We start from the raw sequence: 13,508 nt of genomic DNA, 5'->3' as shown, positions 1-13,508 counted from the left end.
AATCAATAGTAACAGTACTCTCTGTCTGAGTTTTCTATCTCTAAATCATCAGTTTTCTCCTTCTTTTACTGTCCCAGAAAATCTCCCATTCACTCTCATTCCCACAGATCCACTGTGGTTCTTCTTCTTGCTTCTTCTATCTCTTCTGTTTTGTTCTGAAATCTCATGTTGCTGTAGCCACTTGTACTTTTTCTCTTTTTCTGGGATTCTTTGCACCTCACTGTAGTCTCTGACAACTGGTGAGTGATGGGTTTTTCTCCATTCTACCACTGGCAGCATGTCCACTAAAGATAACGCTCCTGATGATAGAGTGCTAAAATTGTGTAACTTCAGTTCGCCAACAAAGCTGAATATAAATGTGGAGCCATAGATGTGGCCTCTACAGATGCTGGTCTGGCTTCAGTCACCTTGAGACTCTGACTTTGTGTTGGATGATGCTGCCTCTTCCTTCTAATCATCGTTTGACACACTGTTGCTATTATCACCAGAAGATCTCTCTTATTATCAGCTTTCCTTGGACCCCAACGTTTTCTTCCTCCTTCTTTCCATGCACAACCTGCCTCATTATGTTCCACTGACTCTGTAGGAAACATCACAGGTTCTTCATGCTATTTACAGCAGTTGAGATTATTTATTTATTATTGATTATGTTTTACATTTTTATGCTGATAGAGAGATTGTTTTTTAAACTAACTTGGAAAAATACCTGTTTTAAAGAATATCTGCAGCATCACATTAATGTAAGTGTGCCTTCACTTTAGTCATAAAACCTTTTCATAGTTCTAAAGTATTAAAGGTGTTTGTCTCAAACTGACCTGTGACCAGCTCCACTCAGTGTGAGCCGTTTACTGTTTCTCTTCATTTATTGGTTGGATCTGCACAGGGACTACAGATGAGGCCAAATCTGATATTTTTACATTTTTGTAATTTTATAAACTGTGAAATAAAAACTTGATAAGGTTTCATTTGATCAGTGTTCTTCTTCTTCTGTGGTGTTTCTGATGTGTTTGAGGCTGAATGTGGGCTTCAGGAAAGTTCGATTTGAGACTTTTTAAACTTCATAACGTCACAGAGAATTAAAATTAGGACCAATTTAAAAAGTTTGACAGAAACTTTGGCATGTATGTCTACGCTTTGTTTCTGTCCTTTGATTCACTAAATGCCTCAGAGCCTGCAGAAACAACATTAAAATGTGAATTTGTTTGCACACAGACAAAAACATCTTCTTCCTCTACACCGATTTAACAAGATAAATTGGATTAGAACAGTTTGTGCTGCATATAAAAATAAATAAATCTCACTACATTCACTGAAACCTCATCAGTTAAAACTAACAGCTTATGTTTAATAATTGAGAGTTATATTTGCTTTTACTGAAGTCAGTTTCTTTGTATAATAAGAATTTTATCAGTGGTGCCTGGTGATGACCACACTGAGCTTTTTCCCCCCATACTTACATAAATCATGTCCTGTTTTCCTCTGTGATCCTCGAGGCCTCAGAATAATCCTGCTGTGCAGCTCTCTGCTGTTGTCCTGTGAAAGCAGCAGATCCATAATGCAGACTTCTGTTTGTGTCGTTAGACGCTCTGAGTACTGGTTTATCACAGTCCACACAGAGCTGTTTAGTTTCCACTTCAGGAGTGACGGCTGCCACAGTGCCCTGCTTACCTGACCTCTGCTGGATTGTTGGTTCAGGCCACATAACACCAGGTTATCATGTCAGATCTTTATTCACATGAACCCACAGAGACTTTAAATCAGCAGGAATCCAGATGAAGCCCTGAAACAGCAACATGACCTCATTGATGGACAGGATAACTTGGTGTTGAGGAGTTTGCCTCAGGGCTCCTCTGCTCAGACGCCAGCATGCTGTCTCCAAACCAGGACAAAACATAGAAACCTGTCTGTGGCTGTGTATCCAGCGCTGGGCCACGGTATGTATGTAGTATGTGGGCAGGGTGAAATGTACCGTGGTATGTTGGAGTTGTCCACCTCAGTATCAGGCTCAGAGCTGCTGAATCCAAACTCCTCTCCTGTCATAAAGGCCACCTGGTGAATAATTCCTCATTTTGAACTTTAAAGATCAGCAAATATCTGAGCTCACAGTTTTCTCCCTCTCTTTTCACACACGCAGTGTTTCAGATATTCATAAATACAATCTTCTGAATATTAACTTCTGCTAAATAGGCTAAAAGTAAAGTCTGATGAAACTAAGTCTCTTTCATTTTAGTAAAAGAACACCAACAAACTTATCTGATAAGAGGAGGAGTGCAGTTTCCTCATACTTTCCATCCTGTTCATCCACTTTTCTGTTAGCCACGCCCCCACAGGTGAACCAGCAAATCACTGCCTCCGTTCTCACAAACGTCTGATCTGTGGCCGGCCGGACTTCATTCCACAGATGTGCTTTAACAAAGTGTGAAGCTGAACTCTGAGCTGTGACAGTGAAGCAGTGTGAGAGTGTCAGTAGATGATCAGCAGAGGAAAGTGAAGCTGCTGTGAGCTGATGTCCTGAAGGGCTTTTAAAGAGTCTCTGAGTTTGACAGGAACATGAAGATGTTTGTGGTGTTTGTGATCCTCCTGCACGGTAAGTACACCTTCCTCTCTCTGCTCTCATCATCAGCTTTTCTTTCATCTCTCTCTCTTTAATGTGTTGAAGTGCAGCAGGAGGAGATTTCCATCAAACACTGGATTCTGATTCAGATCAAACAATATGACAATAACTACGTACTTTATCAAAATCTTTCATAGTTTACCATGTTTCTGTTTATCTCTTTGTTCATTAAGTTTAGTTCATTCACACGTTTGGTTACAGTGTTGTACTGTGCCGTTTCAACCGGAGCTATTACTTCAATTCCTCTTTAACTCTTCACGCATTAGCTTTAATTAGCTTCATGAGTCATTTGTAGTCTGCCTACGTCAGTGTAGAAACATTTATACATACGCAAAATAAACTGTGCCCATTAGAAGCAGTTAGACACTGATAAGATTCAACTGGTTCAGACTTAAAACTAAACCTTTATTCTAGTCTTTGTGCACACGGGCAGCTGGAGAGCTGATGGTTCAACAGTTGATCCTGTTACAGTTCAATAAAATGCTAAATGTAACTTGTCTGTGGAAATCTGTGTGTTCACCATGTAATGAAGAGATTTATGTCAGGTCTGAGTGGACCTGAGAGGCAGGATTAGAAGTTTAGTGAAGTCCTATCCGGTTTAACTGAGTTCCCAATGATATGAAGTGATCCACTTCTTACCAGGATCAGGTAAAAAAACAAACAAAAAAACAGTGAATGTCCATCAACCTGCAAACAGTGAGAGCCTCTATGGTTTTTATATAGATTCCACACTGAAAAAATAAAGATAAGAATATTTTTATACAAAATGTAGATTCTTAATAACATCTCCAGAAGTTGATTCTGTTTATCTGGACGTAGCGTTTTGTGGGAGAAACGTTTCATTACTCATCCAAGTGACTTCTTCAGTCTCAGCTGACTGCAGGTTTCCACAACCAGTACATTTGCATAATGACTGAAACCAGCCTGCTGAAGGAACAATGGGCTGGGAGGTCAGTTCCTTAATCTTAATTATGCAAATTATCATGACCATTAATCAATGGCCATGAGTACCTTTCACAGAGAGTTGGGGAATGGCTGCAATCACAGCATTGTAAGATGGTGACAGATGTACCCTTAGGCCCCCTCCTTGATTCAGAGATGGTCTTTCCCTTTTCACGTAAATGGCCTCAGTACTGGAGGTTTAGGTGACGTCACGGTTAGTGTGTGTAGCCAAAAGTCACATCTGAACAAAGACAATTCTGCTCATTTTATTCATGGTTTCACTTTCAGCTGCACAACCCTCACAGCTGGATTTTGCCTCACGTCCAAATAATCCAAAATGAAAATACAAACATGCTTCTAGTTAATATGGACAAAATATAAAACACAATCAATAAAATCTCCACCAGAAACCACTCACTGGTTTCTTGAGTCTGGTTTCTGTGAAGCTTCAGTGTTAACATTTTGACCACTGCTGTGTTGTCTTTTTGTCTTTTCTTTTGTTCTTTGAGGCAGAACCCACATTACTGCGCCACACATGTTTCCTCCACAGCTTTAAGTTATTACACTAGAGTTCATCAAACAGAGTCAACAGTAGGGAAGAGCAGTTTGTTGTTGTCCAAGAGAAAAGAAATAAATCTTGAAATCATGAAGCGTACCTTAACACAAGCAGATGTTTAGTCAAAGAGTTCATTGTATTTACCAGTTTCCAAAGGACATTCGTGGTCCTCATTTAAGTTAAAGCAGATATTTGTGTTAGAAAAGTCCCTAAAAGACACAAGTCTCAAGCATAGTTTTTTGGCAGTTTTTACTGGTGTCACATCTTTTTTGGGTTAAATTTAGCTATGACATCAGCAACCAAGCTGTTGATGATAATCACTTTCTGGTAAGTTTTATGTTCCGAAATCCTCCATTATGTCTAAGATTTGGAAATACAGCAAAATCAAAATCAGGGCTAAAATGAAGAAATCCATCCTAAAATCATACAGAATGTCTCATCACTCACAGAACTTTAATACTGTACTTATTTGTGACCTGAGGTAAAGGGTGTTTGACTGGCCCTTACTGAGGTTAGCAGTGTGTTTTACCCAGAATTGGTGAGTCAGGTGCACTGATGATTACTGATAAATAAATTAAATCTTTTAGTTATGTGAGAAATCTGATAGTTTTGCTTCAAAGTCTAAATAGATTCTACAAAAGTAATTAAAATTAAGAGTAATGTTGTGACATGTGCAGCTGGAATAGAGGAAAACCTGTTTTATAGCTTTTGAGCTGCTGGCAGGATGAAAGTCTAACTCTGGAATGAAGCACACCTAGGCTACAGGTAAAACAACATTTTTCTCCGCCCCTCACATCACTTACATGCAACAAAACCAGGAAACAAGATGTTTTTCTTCTTCAGTAAAGAGAGACGCACAGACGATCAGACTGAGCTCAGACCAAACTAGCAGCTTCCTCTGAGTGAGTCCAGCTACAGGAGAGAAAAGTGGAAAACTCCAACACTGCTGCTTCAAGCTGCTGACGCTCCACACACTGAATGTGAGTTTGAGCAAAAACACGACTCAAAGGAAGTTTCAGTGAAGGTGGTAGAGGAGGGAGGGGAGCCAGGACTGACTGTACTTCCTGTCTGCTGTTTTCAGCTTCACTCACAGACTCAATGGCTTCCAGATCAGAGGAGGATCTCTGCTGTCCGGTCTGTCAGGAGGTCTTCAGAGATCCTGTTATTCTGTCATGTAGCCACAGCTTCTGTAAAGACTGTCTGAAGAGATGGTGGAGAGAGAGACCAACACACGAGTGTCCAGTTTGTAAGAGAAGATCTTCAAAGGATGAACCACCTTTAAATCTGGCTTTAAGGAATCTGTGTGAGTCGTTCTTACAGGAGAGAGATCAGAGAGCTTCAGAGGCTCTCTGCAGTCTGCACTCTGAGAAACTCAAACTCTTCTGTCTGGACCATCAGCAGCCAGTGTGTGTCGTCTGCAGAGACTCAGAAAAACACACCAATCACAGATTCAGACCCATCGATGAAGCTGCACAACAACACAAGAAGGAACTTCAGGAAACTCTGGAGCCCTTAAAGAAGAAGTTAAAGGTTTGTGAAGAAGTTCAAGTGAAGTTTGATCAAACAGCAGAACACATTAAGGTCCAGGCCCGACACACAGAGAGGCAGATTAAGGAGCAGTTTAAGAAGCTTCACCAGTTTCTAGCAGAGGAAGAGGAGGCCAGGCTGGCTGCACTGAGGGAGGAAGAGGAGCAGAAGAGTGGGATGATGAAGGAGAAGATGGAGGCTCTGAGCAGAGAGATAGCAGCTCTTTCAGACACAGTCAGAGCCACAGAGGAGGAGCTGAGAGCTGAAGACATCTCATTCCTGCACAACTACAAGGCTGCAGTGGAAAGAGTCCAGCGCTGCCCCCTGCTGGATGATCCACAGCTGCCCTCAGGAGCTCTGATAGACCAGGCCAAACACCTGGGCAACCTGACCTTCAACATCTGGAAGAAGATGAAGGACATGGTCTCCTACACTCCTCTCATTCTGGACCCAAACACTGCTGATCCAAACCTCATCCTGTCTGAAGATCTGACCAGTGTGAGACGAGGAGGAGAGAAGCAGCAGCTTCCTGATAATCCAGAGAGGATTGAGTGTTCCTGCTCTGTCCTGGGCTCTGAGGGCTTTAACTCAGGGAGTCACAGCTGGGATGTTGATGTTGGAGACAGTAGATGGTGGAGACTGGGTGTATTGGCAGAGTCTGTGCAGAGGAAGGGAATCATACTGGGTGGATTATGGAGAATAGAGTTTTATAAAGGAAAATACTCAGCACACTCACCATCAGCAGAATCTGATCTCTCAGTCCAGAAGAAGTTCCAGAGGATCAGAGTGAATCTGGACTGGAACAGAGGAAAGCTGTCGTTCTCTGATCCTGATACTAACACACACATACACACCTTCACACACACTTTCACTCACAGGATGTTTCCATACATTTACACTGTTGTTGATAAACTGAAGGTGTGTCCGTTGAAGGTGTCAGTGTCAGTGCAGCAGATGAGTTGAGGATGATGATGTTTCTAATGTTGTTTCCTGTCAGTGAGTTGAAGCTGTTAAACTGCAGCTGTCCTCCTGCTGCCTCGTTGTTCCAAAGCTCTTTGTTTCTCTTTTAGTTTCACTCTTTCTTTCTGTTTCTGCTGTCCACCTTTTCACATGGAAAATCATTTCACTGTTTCTCACTGAATGACTCCCCAAACTAGATTTGAAATTCTATCAAGTTTCTAATCATTACAAGTGATTCATGTTTCTATTTGATGTGTAAATGGAGATGATTTAGTTTGCTGGGATATGGACTGACATGTGTTGAATGGGAGGAGCAGTTTGTTGTTGTCTTCTTGTCTGTTTATGACAACAATAAATATGTTGTTGAAACAATGATTCATGTTTAACTCCATATATGAAATGTTTCTGATCTTTGAATTCTGTTTGATTAAAGACTTTCTTCATGACACAAATGAGATTTCAGTGTATTAATAGAACTAAATAAGCTCAGAGTTGAAAGGCTGGAGTATTATGTACGTGCTTCACTGTCAGGATCTTCAGGGGGATTCAAAGGGAAACATCAAACTGCTGTAATGAGATAAACTAGTTGGGCTGAACACACTTATCTGTAGTTTGTCTCCATCCAGGATCATCAGAATATAATGAACATGTGTGAAGAGCCACAAAATGCTGCTGCCCTCTCAGCATGATGAGCTCCAGCCTTTGTTAGCAGGACAACAGGAAACATGAGACAACTTTCAGAGACAGTAACCAACTGTGGCCACAAGATGGCAGCAGCTGATCTGAGATCCTTTATTGGACAGAAGGACTCTGCTCTGTGACGTCATCAGAGAGACGGCCTTCACTCTGATAGATCTGACGTCATGTCTGCACTGCGATGATGAAAGCTGATAAACACATTGTTATTGATCCATGAAATCACCTCTGTCCTCTCAAGTGTAGCTGTTTACAGAGCTGAAGAAGTCCTTCATCATCAAAACAGACAAACATGTATTTCCTGTATTAAGTGACGTCATCCTCACTCTGACCTCTTACATACATTCTGTTCAGTTTTCCTGCTGTAAGAAATAAACTGTGTGAAAATAGAAATGCAGGGAAACATCCATTAATCACAGCTGAGCCGTTTGTTTCTGACTCACATTCAATGAGGCTTCAGGTGTAAATACCTCAGAAGTGTTTGTGAGTTCAGTAGAAGCAGACCCAGTCGACCATCATGGCCTCCACAGCACTACACAATGCAACAGAAAGGCCTTCATCATCTGCTGAACCACCTCTGAACCACGACGCTCTCCCTGCATCTAAAAGCTGTTAGTCAGGATGAGATGCTGCTGTGATCGCTCACAATTTACCTGTGAGACCTTTGTAAATATTGTCTTTGTTTCTGGAGGAAACACCTTTAGTCTGTTTGTATTTGGAGTGCAGATCTGGGCGTCCATCACTTTAACCTGCACACGTTTAGTTATTGAGTGTAGTTGATGTTTGGCAGCATTTTATAAGTGACAGTTCATGAACGGTGAAGGAACAGAGGACGCCTGACCATCCTACCTGTGTCAGTAAGAAGACTTTCATCACAACTTCACAACTTAACACAACTGAAACCTGAATTCAGTGTTGCATAGTTTACTAACAGTGTGTGCTGACACTGAAGTTAGCAGTTTGTTTCCTAAGAGCTGCTGGGACAAACCACAGTGAGCGGCTACAGAGTTTAGTTAAGGTGGTTCTAACATGTGACCTGTTGAATCATTTACAGGGATTTATTTTTCATTTAAAGCATCATTTGTGAAGTTTTTATGAAGTTTAGTTCTTTTTTGTTCTTTGTGTAACGTTTAATGTAATTTCCAACAAGCAGACCTGTGATCACTTTGACTCAGTATGATGGATTGTTTGGATTTGTCTTTGTTTCTCTGGCTTTTCTTGTGTGTCTTTGTATGTTGGATAGAGTCATGTGACCTGCCCATGGACGACACATGGAAATGAGCAGTTTAGCTCAAATCTGGCAGGTTTCCATCTTCTACTGTTTCATATTGATTTTATTGAAATGAGCCATCCTGTAAATAAGTGAAAATAAAAACAACTGGCTAACTTTTAGTCTGATCCAGTTTTTTTCTTCTTGAGTGAGTGTTTACATCTCAAAACGCTCGCTCACAGCTTTTCATCATCCTGTTTCAATGAATAAAACAGGTGTGAGGTCACTTCCTTTGGGTGGAGTCAGCTGCTGGTCACCTTGAAACAAACACACAGCTGTTCCACTTGTCAGCTAATCAGCTTGTAGCATATGCACAGTTTACAGAACCCCTTTTCTGTCAATTTAATTAATTAACCTGCTAAGCAGATAGCATATGATATGAATACCACTGTACTTTCAAAATATACAAAGTGATTTGTAGAGGGACAAGCAAAATTTACTCTTTTAAACTCTGCCAAATTAAAAAAAAAAGACTAGTTTGTTTGTTTTTTAAAGTACAAGCTTACTGGTCAGAGCTAAAGTCCTACACAAAACTTTTTGCTTTGTCTTAATTTGAGGCTAAAAGCTGATTATCTGAGCACCAAAGATTTGTTTCTAAACCTCAAAGTAGATGTAACATGTCATCAAGGTTAAAGAGTTTTAGGGGGAAGAAAACTATTAGAACCACAACGCAGAGCGACTTTCCTTTTATTGAGTGGTTTTCTTTTTTAAACACTTGTATTAAGAGAAAATGCAGCTTCTGTTGCGACGTGTGAACATCTTTCTGTGTGCAGTTTAACCTCTCCACTACTGCAGACCTGTGCAGTCTTTTTTTGTTTCTCTCATTTTACGGATACAGTTTGTTTTTTTTAAATAGAGCTAATCTCAACATCGCCATCACACATTCAGACTGTTTGACTTTCATTTAGAACTCATCACTTCCTGTTTTTCTAGGATTCTTTGTCCTGGGCTCAGAAAGAACAGCCTTCATTATTTTGACCATTTAGCGAGACCAACAGGAACATCACAAGTCCTTCATTCCTTTTTTAATGTCTTTATTTGAAGTTTACTGATGTGTTTATTCTTTCTGGCTGTGTTTTTTTGTATAAGAAAAATAGAATTGAATTAATAATCTTCATAACTTCTTTTCAGATGTAGTCTGAACCACTTTCAGTTTGTTGAAAATTGATGGATCCTTAATGAATGGGCCTCAGAGCCGCCCTCGGTGTCTAATGTGGACACAAAGTTTCAGGTTAAATGCACAAATGAGGTAAGTCCTGTATTCATCCTCGTCCTCTGCTTCTGTTATTATTCATCCAGTCTGGCTGCAGACCTTAGGTTTAGTAGTGCAAAGGATAAACATCCTAAAGGTCAAAGTTCGGTTCATTTTATTGATAAAGAGATAAGAGTGTGTTTTACAGGAGAATGTGACATGTCATAAAAGTTGGTGGCAGCAGCTGAACTCACAGTGTTAGTCCTGTAAAACACTCATATACAGTATTATTATTATGAGTATTTATTGTATGGACTCTAACTGTAAACTCAGTGAAGGGAAAATATTTTAGCTCAAACACCAAAATTCATTCACGTTAGATTTTTCCTCCACACGATTCAGATTTTATTGCTGGCTTCTTCATAAAGTTGGATCTGACTTCAGTGTAAATGACCTTTGTCTGATGTCTCTTATTTAATGAGCTTGTTTCTCCTGCTTTTCCTCACTTTCCTCACAGTCTGCCCCGATCTGATCGAGGTTAAAGTTTCTGTTGGAATGATCTGAGCAACAGACGTCCTCCCTCACTGAAGTGTGAAACTTTGTGTGGTTCACAGTGTCAGTGAAGCAGTGTGAGAGTGTCAGTAGATGATCAGCAGAGGAAAGTGAAGCTGCTGTGAGCTGATGTCCTGAAGGGCTTTTAAAGAGTCTCTGAGTTTGACAGGAACATGAAGATGTTTGTGGTGTTTGTGATCCTCCTGCATGGTAAGTACACCTTCCTGTCTCTGCTCTCATCATCAGCTTTTCTTTCATCTCTCTCTCTTTAATGTGTTGAAGTGCAGCAGGAGGAGATTTCCATCAAACACTGGATTCTGATTCAGATCAAACTAACGATCCAAAGCAGCAACTTTCAAATCTCTGGATTCTTCTTGGTGCCTTTCAGATGAGCTCATGTTACAACTGGTTTTCCAGTCAAAGTACACAGATCAGAATACACAGCACTTGGACTCTCGCACACTCTTGTTGGTAGCTGTTTCATTCAGCCTGATCTGTATATATAAACTTTGTCAAACACCTGTGATATAGTTATTTCTAATCATCCCTGTAAAAAGAACTGTTGGCCCACTCTGCTGTACAACATTGCTTCAGTTCATTGAGGTTTTTGGACATTTGTTTATGCAAAGCTCTCTCTTAGTTCCACCACAGCATTTCAGTTGGGTTATGGTCTGGACTTTGACTGACCCATTGCAAAATCTTGATTCTTTTCTCCTTCAGAGATTCAGACATGTAGATTTGCTGGTGCGCTTCCTCCAAAGGACATTGTTCCAGAAGTCATGTGACCTGTACTGCCACGTTTAGAAAAGAAGCTTTGTCCTCGTAGACTTCTGCAAACTGTGTTTATTTGTAATACAATTTAAGAGGCAGTTGTTTGGTTTGCTTGTGTTTGTATTTGTGCCAGGACCACCTGTACATTTCACTAATAATGTTTTGTGCATGAATTGCACATCAGCTTTAAGGGTTTCTGTGCAGCAGCTGTTACAGCTGAACTGTTTGATCATTACTTTTGACCTTTTCAGCTTTTTAATTACACATTTCTGATTCAACAGGATATTTATTTTTTTATTTTTTCTCCTTGCACAGTGGTCATCTGAGTGGCATCTCAGACTTCAGAGCTCAGAGTGAACGTTGAACGTCGCTTCACTCAGACATTTACATCAAAAACTGTTAAACAAACCAGGAGAGAGAGAAACCGAATCTTTTCACACTAAATTTTTATTCTCCGCTTAACGTTTTGTTGATCAGGAGAAGCAGGATTAGGATCTTGGGCAGAGTTTAACCCTCCGTTGTGCGTTATGTGAAGGAGCTCCACTTGTTTCTGTGGTAAATTAAGCTGCAGACCTTCAGATTTTCCAACATTGGCTTCGTAGGTTAGTTTTCATGAACCCTGTTCATTTTTGTGGTTGGTCATATGCTGCCATCATTACACCAACACTGCATCAAAAGTCTGGTCCCTTTCAAAGGTCCCTCAGGTCCCGCTTACATGGATAGACTGAGTGTAGAAGTTGCAGATAAGGTAACCTGCATTCCAGCACGTGGATGCTGACACAAACTCAAAGCATGCTGTTAATTTGTCTTTCTGCTTGTGTGTCCTTACAGTTTCACAGCATGCCCTGGCTGTGGTGGTGGAGGTGTATGAGGAGGCAAAGTCTGTTCTGCTGCCCTGTCAGTACTCTGGTATTATTCCTGAGAAAAATCCCACAGTGATGTGGACTCGCAGTGATCTCAGTCCCACGTTTGTCCACCTGCGACGAGAAGAAGGTGATGATCTCAAAAAGCAGAACCTCCGCTACAGCGGGCGCACATCAATGAGGCCTGATGCTCTGGAGACTTCAGACTTCAGCCTCACTCTGAGAATACCAGACCTGATTGACAGCGGCGTCTACACCTGCTCCATCAGTGATGGGAAAGAAGAAACGGGACAGAGAAATGTGCAGCTAAAGGTCAAAGGTCAGCAACTGATTATTTAAAAAACAACTGCTTACCACATTTATGAGAAAATACAGGGATTTAATACAGTTATTATTAAAAAAAGAATTTCACACTGTACTGAATGAATTAGCTTTTCTGGTTTACGTTATTTTCACTCATTAAAAGGTATAAAATATCAACTGCACAAAAATATACTGCTTTAATGCATCATGTTACTTTCTCATATTATTTGTGGTTTGGCCACTGAATTGATTTAGATTTTGCTTTGCTTTGTTTTGGTGGGGTTGTTGTTTTTTGCTTTTTATTTCTTTTCCAAACACCTGATAATAACCTACACTCCTAGAGAGCTAAAAGCATTTACATTGCACATCATGCATCCATCCTTGGAAAGCACAGCTGGTTGGTTATTATCATGGTTATGGTCTGTTTATACTGTAGGTGAACTGCTTTCCATCAAACACCAGGATTTGGTACTGGAAGACCTCCAACTGAATAAAATACATATGCTTTCATTAATTTTGAATACTTATCAGCAGATTTAACCACAAAAACAGGGGGCAAAATATTTTGTGTATGAATTGCCATTTCTTCTTTTCACCTCGAGATGGTCCAGGACACCCAGGCTCAGGCGACCGAGGACCCTCAGGATTGGGTTTAGACAGATCGGTACCCTCATTTGGTCATGCTGTCTCCTCTGATAAGCAGGGCTTGCAAGCAGAGACTTGGGCAGGGCAAGACCAAAAAAAGTTTTTGTGTTGACCAGGGCAAAAGCTGACACCAGGGACCCAGCGTCAGCAGACAAAATCTGTTACTAGCTTGGACCTAGATGCACCTGATTCTCAGGTTACACAGGTTTCTCAGGGATCTCTGATTGCTCCTGCTGGGGCTACACAGGGCTCATATCCTGTTTCTGTTCCTCACCCTGAGCACCTGCTGATGTTAGCACAGGCAGGGCCCACCTGTAGCCTTGGGCTGTCTATGAAAGAAGCTGGTGAATTGGTGCAAGGGTGCGGAAGGAGACAGAGGGCAGCCTGGCTATTGGTCTGGTGAGAGGGTGGCTGGCCACAGGTTAAGCCAGCCCACCCTCTTTACCAGAGACTAAAGTGGAGATGGGGCACAGTTGTAAGGATGTGGAGCCAGAGATGACAGGTGAGGTGTGTCTAGATGGTGGGTGGAAGCTGGGATTACAGTCTCTGGAGCTGGGTTTCCATAATAATCCCCTCATGGCAGAAAGTTTCACATATAAAACAATGATGTGCACTTA

At 41.1% G+C, this 13,508-nt stretch overlaps 1 protein-coding gene across 4 annotated transcripts; it reads left to right on the top strand.

The window, feature by feature from the left end:
• The first annotated feature begins 5,195 nt into the window (after nt 1–5,195).
• LOC113019685 (nuclear factor 7, brain-like) lies at nt 5,196–10,680 on the top strand. Of its 4 annotated transcripts, none has more exons than XM_026163486.1 (2): nt 5,196–6,580; nt 6,710–6,779. In XM_026163486.1, exons 1-2 carry the CDS (start codon nt 5,211–5,213, stop codon nt 6,777–6,779), a joined length of 1,440 nt encoding a protein of 479 aa, XP_026019271.1. In that variant the 5' UTR covers nt 5,196–5,210. The 4 variants fall into 4 exon arrangements, with proteins under 4 accessions (XP_026019271.1, XP_026019272.1, XP_026019269.1 ...); XM_026163484.1 differs by lacking the exon at nt 6,710–6,779 and adding an exon at nt 10,525–10,680 and having other exon boundaries at nt 5,211–6,539; XM_026163485.1 differs by lacking the exon at nt 6,710–6,779 and adding an exon at nt 6,865–6,893 and having other exon boundaries at nt 5,211–6,561.
• Nucleotides 10,681–13,508: the final 2,828 nt, after the last annotated feature.

The sequence above is a fragment of the Astatotilapia calliptera genome, chromosome 3, assembly GCF_900246225.1.
Source record: "Astatotilapia calliptera chromosome 3, fAstCal1.2, whole genome shotgun sequence".
NCBI classification, from domain to species: domain Eukaryota; kingdom Metazoa; phylum Chordata; class Actinopteri; order Cichliformes; family Cichlidae; genus Astatotilapia; species Astatotilapia calliptera.
Note: the sequence above shows the minus strand (reverse complement) of the source record. Positions and strands in the feature narration are given on the sequence as shown.

Excerpts from the sequence above, each read along its gene's own strand:
- LOC113019685 (XM_026163486.1), top strand. The coding sequence starts at position 5,211 with ATGGCTTCCAGATCAGAGGAGGATCTCTGCTGTCCGGTCTGTCAGGAG. Across the intron at positions 6,581-6,709 it reads TGTCCGTTGAAGGTGTCAGT|TTTCACTCTTTCTTTCTGTT; the intron begins GTCAGTGCAGCA and ends TTTCTCTTTTAG.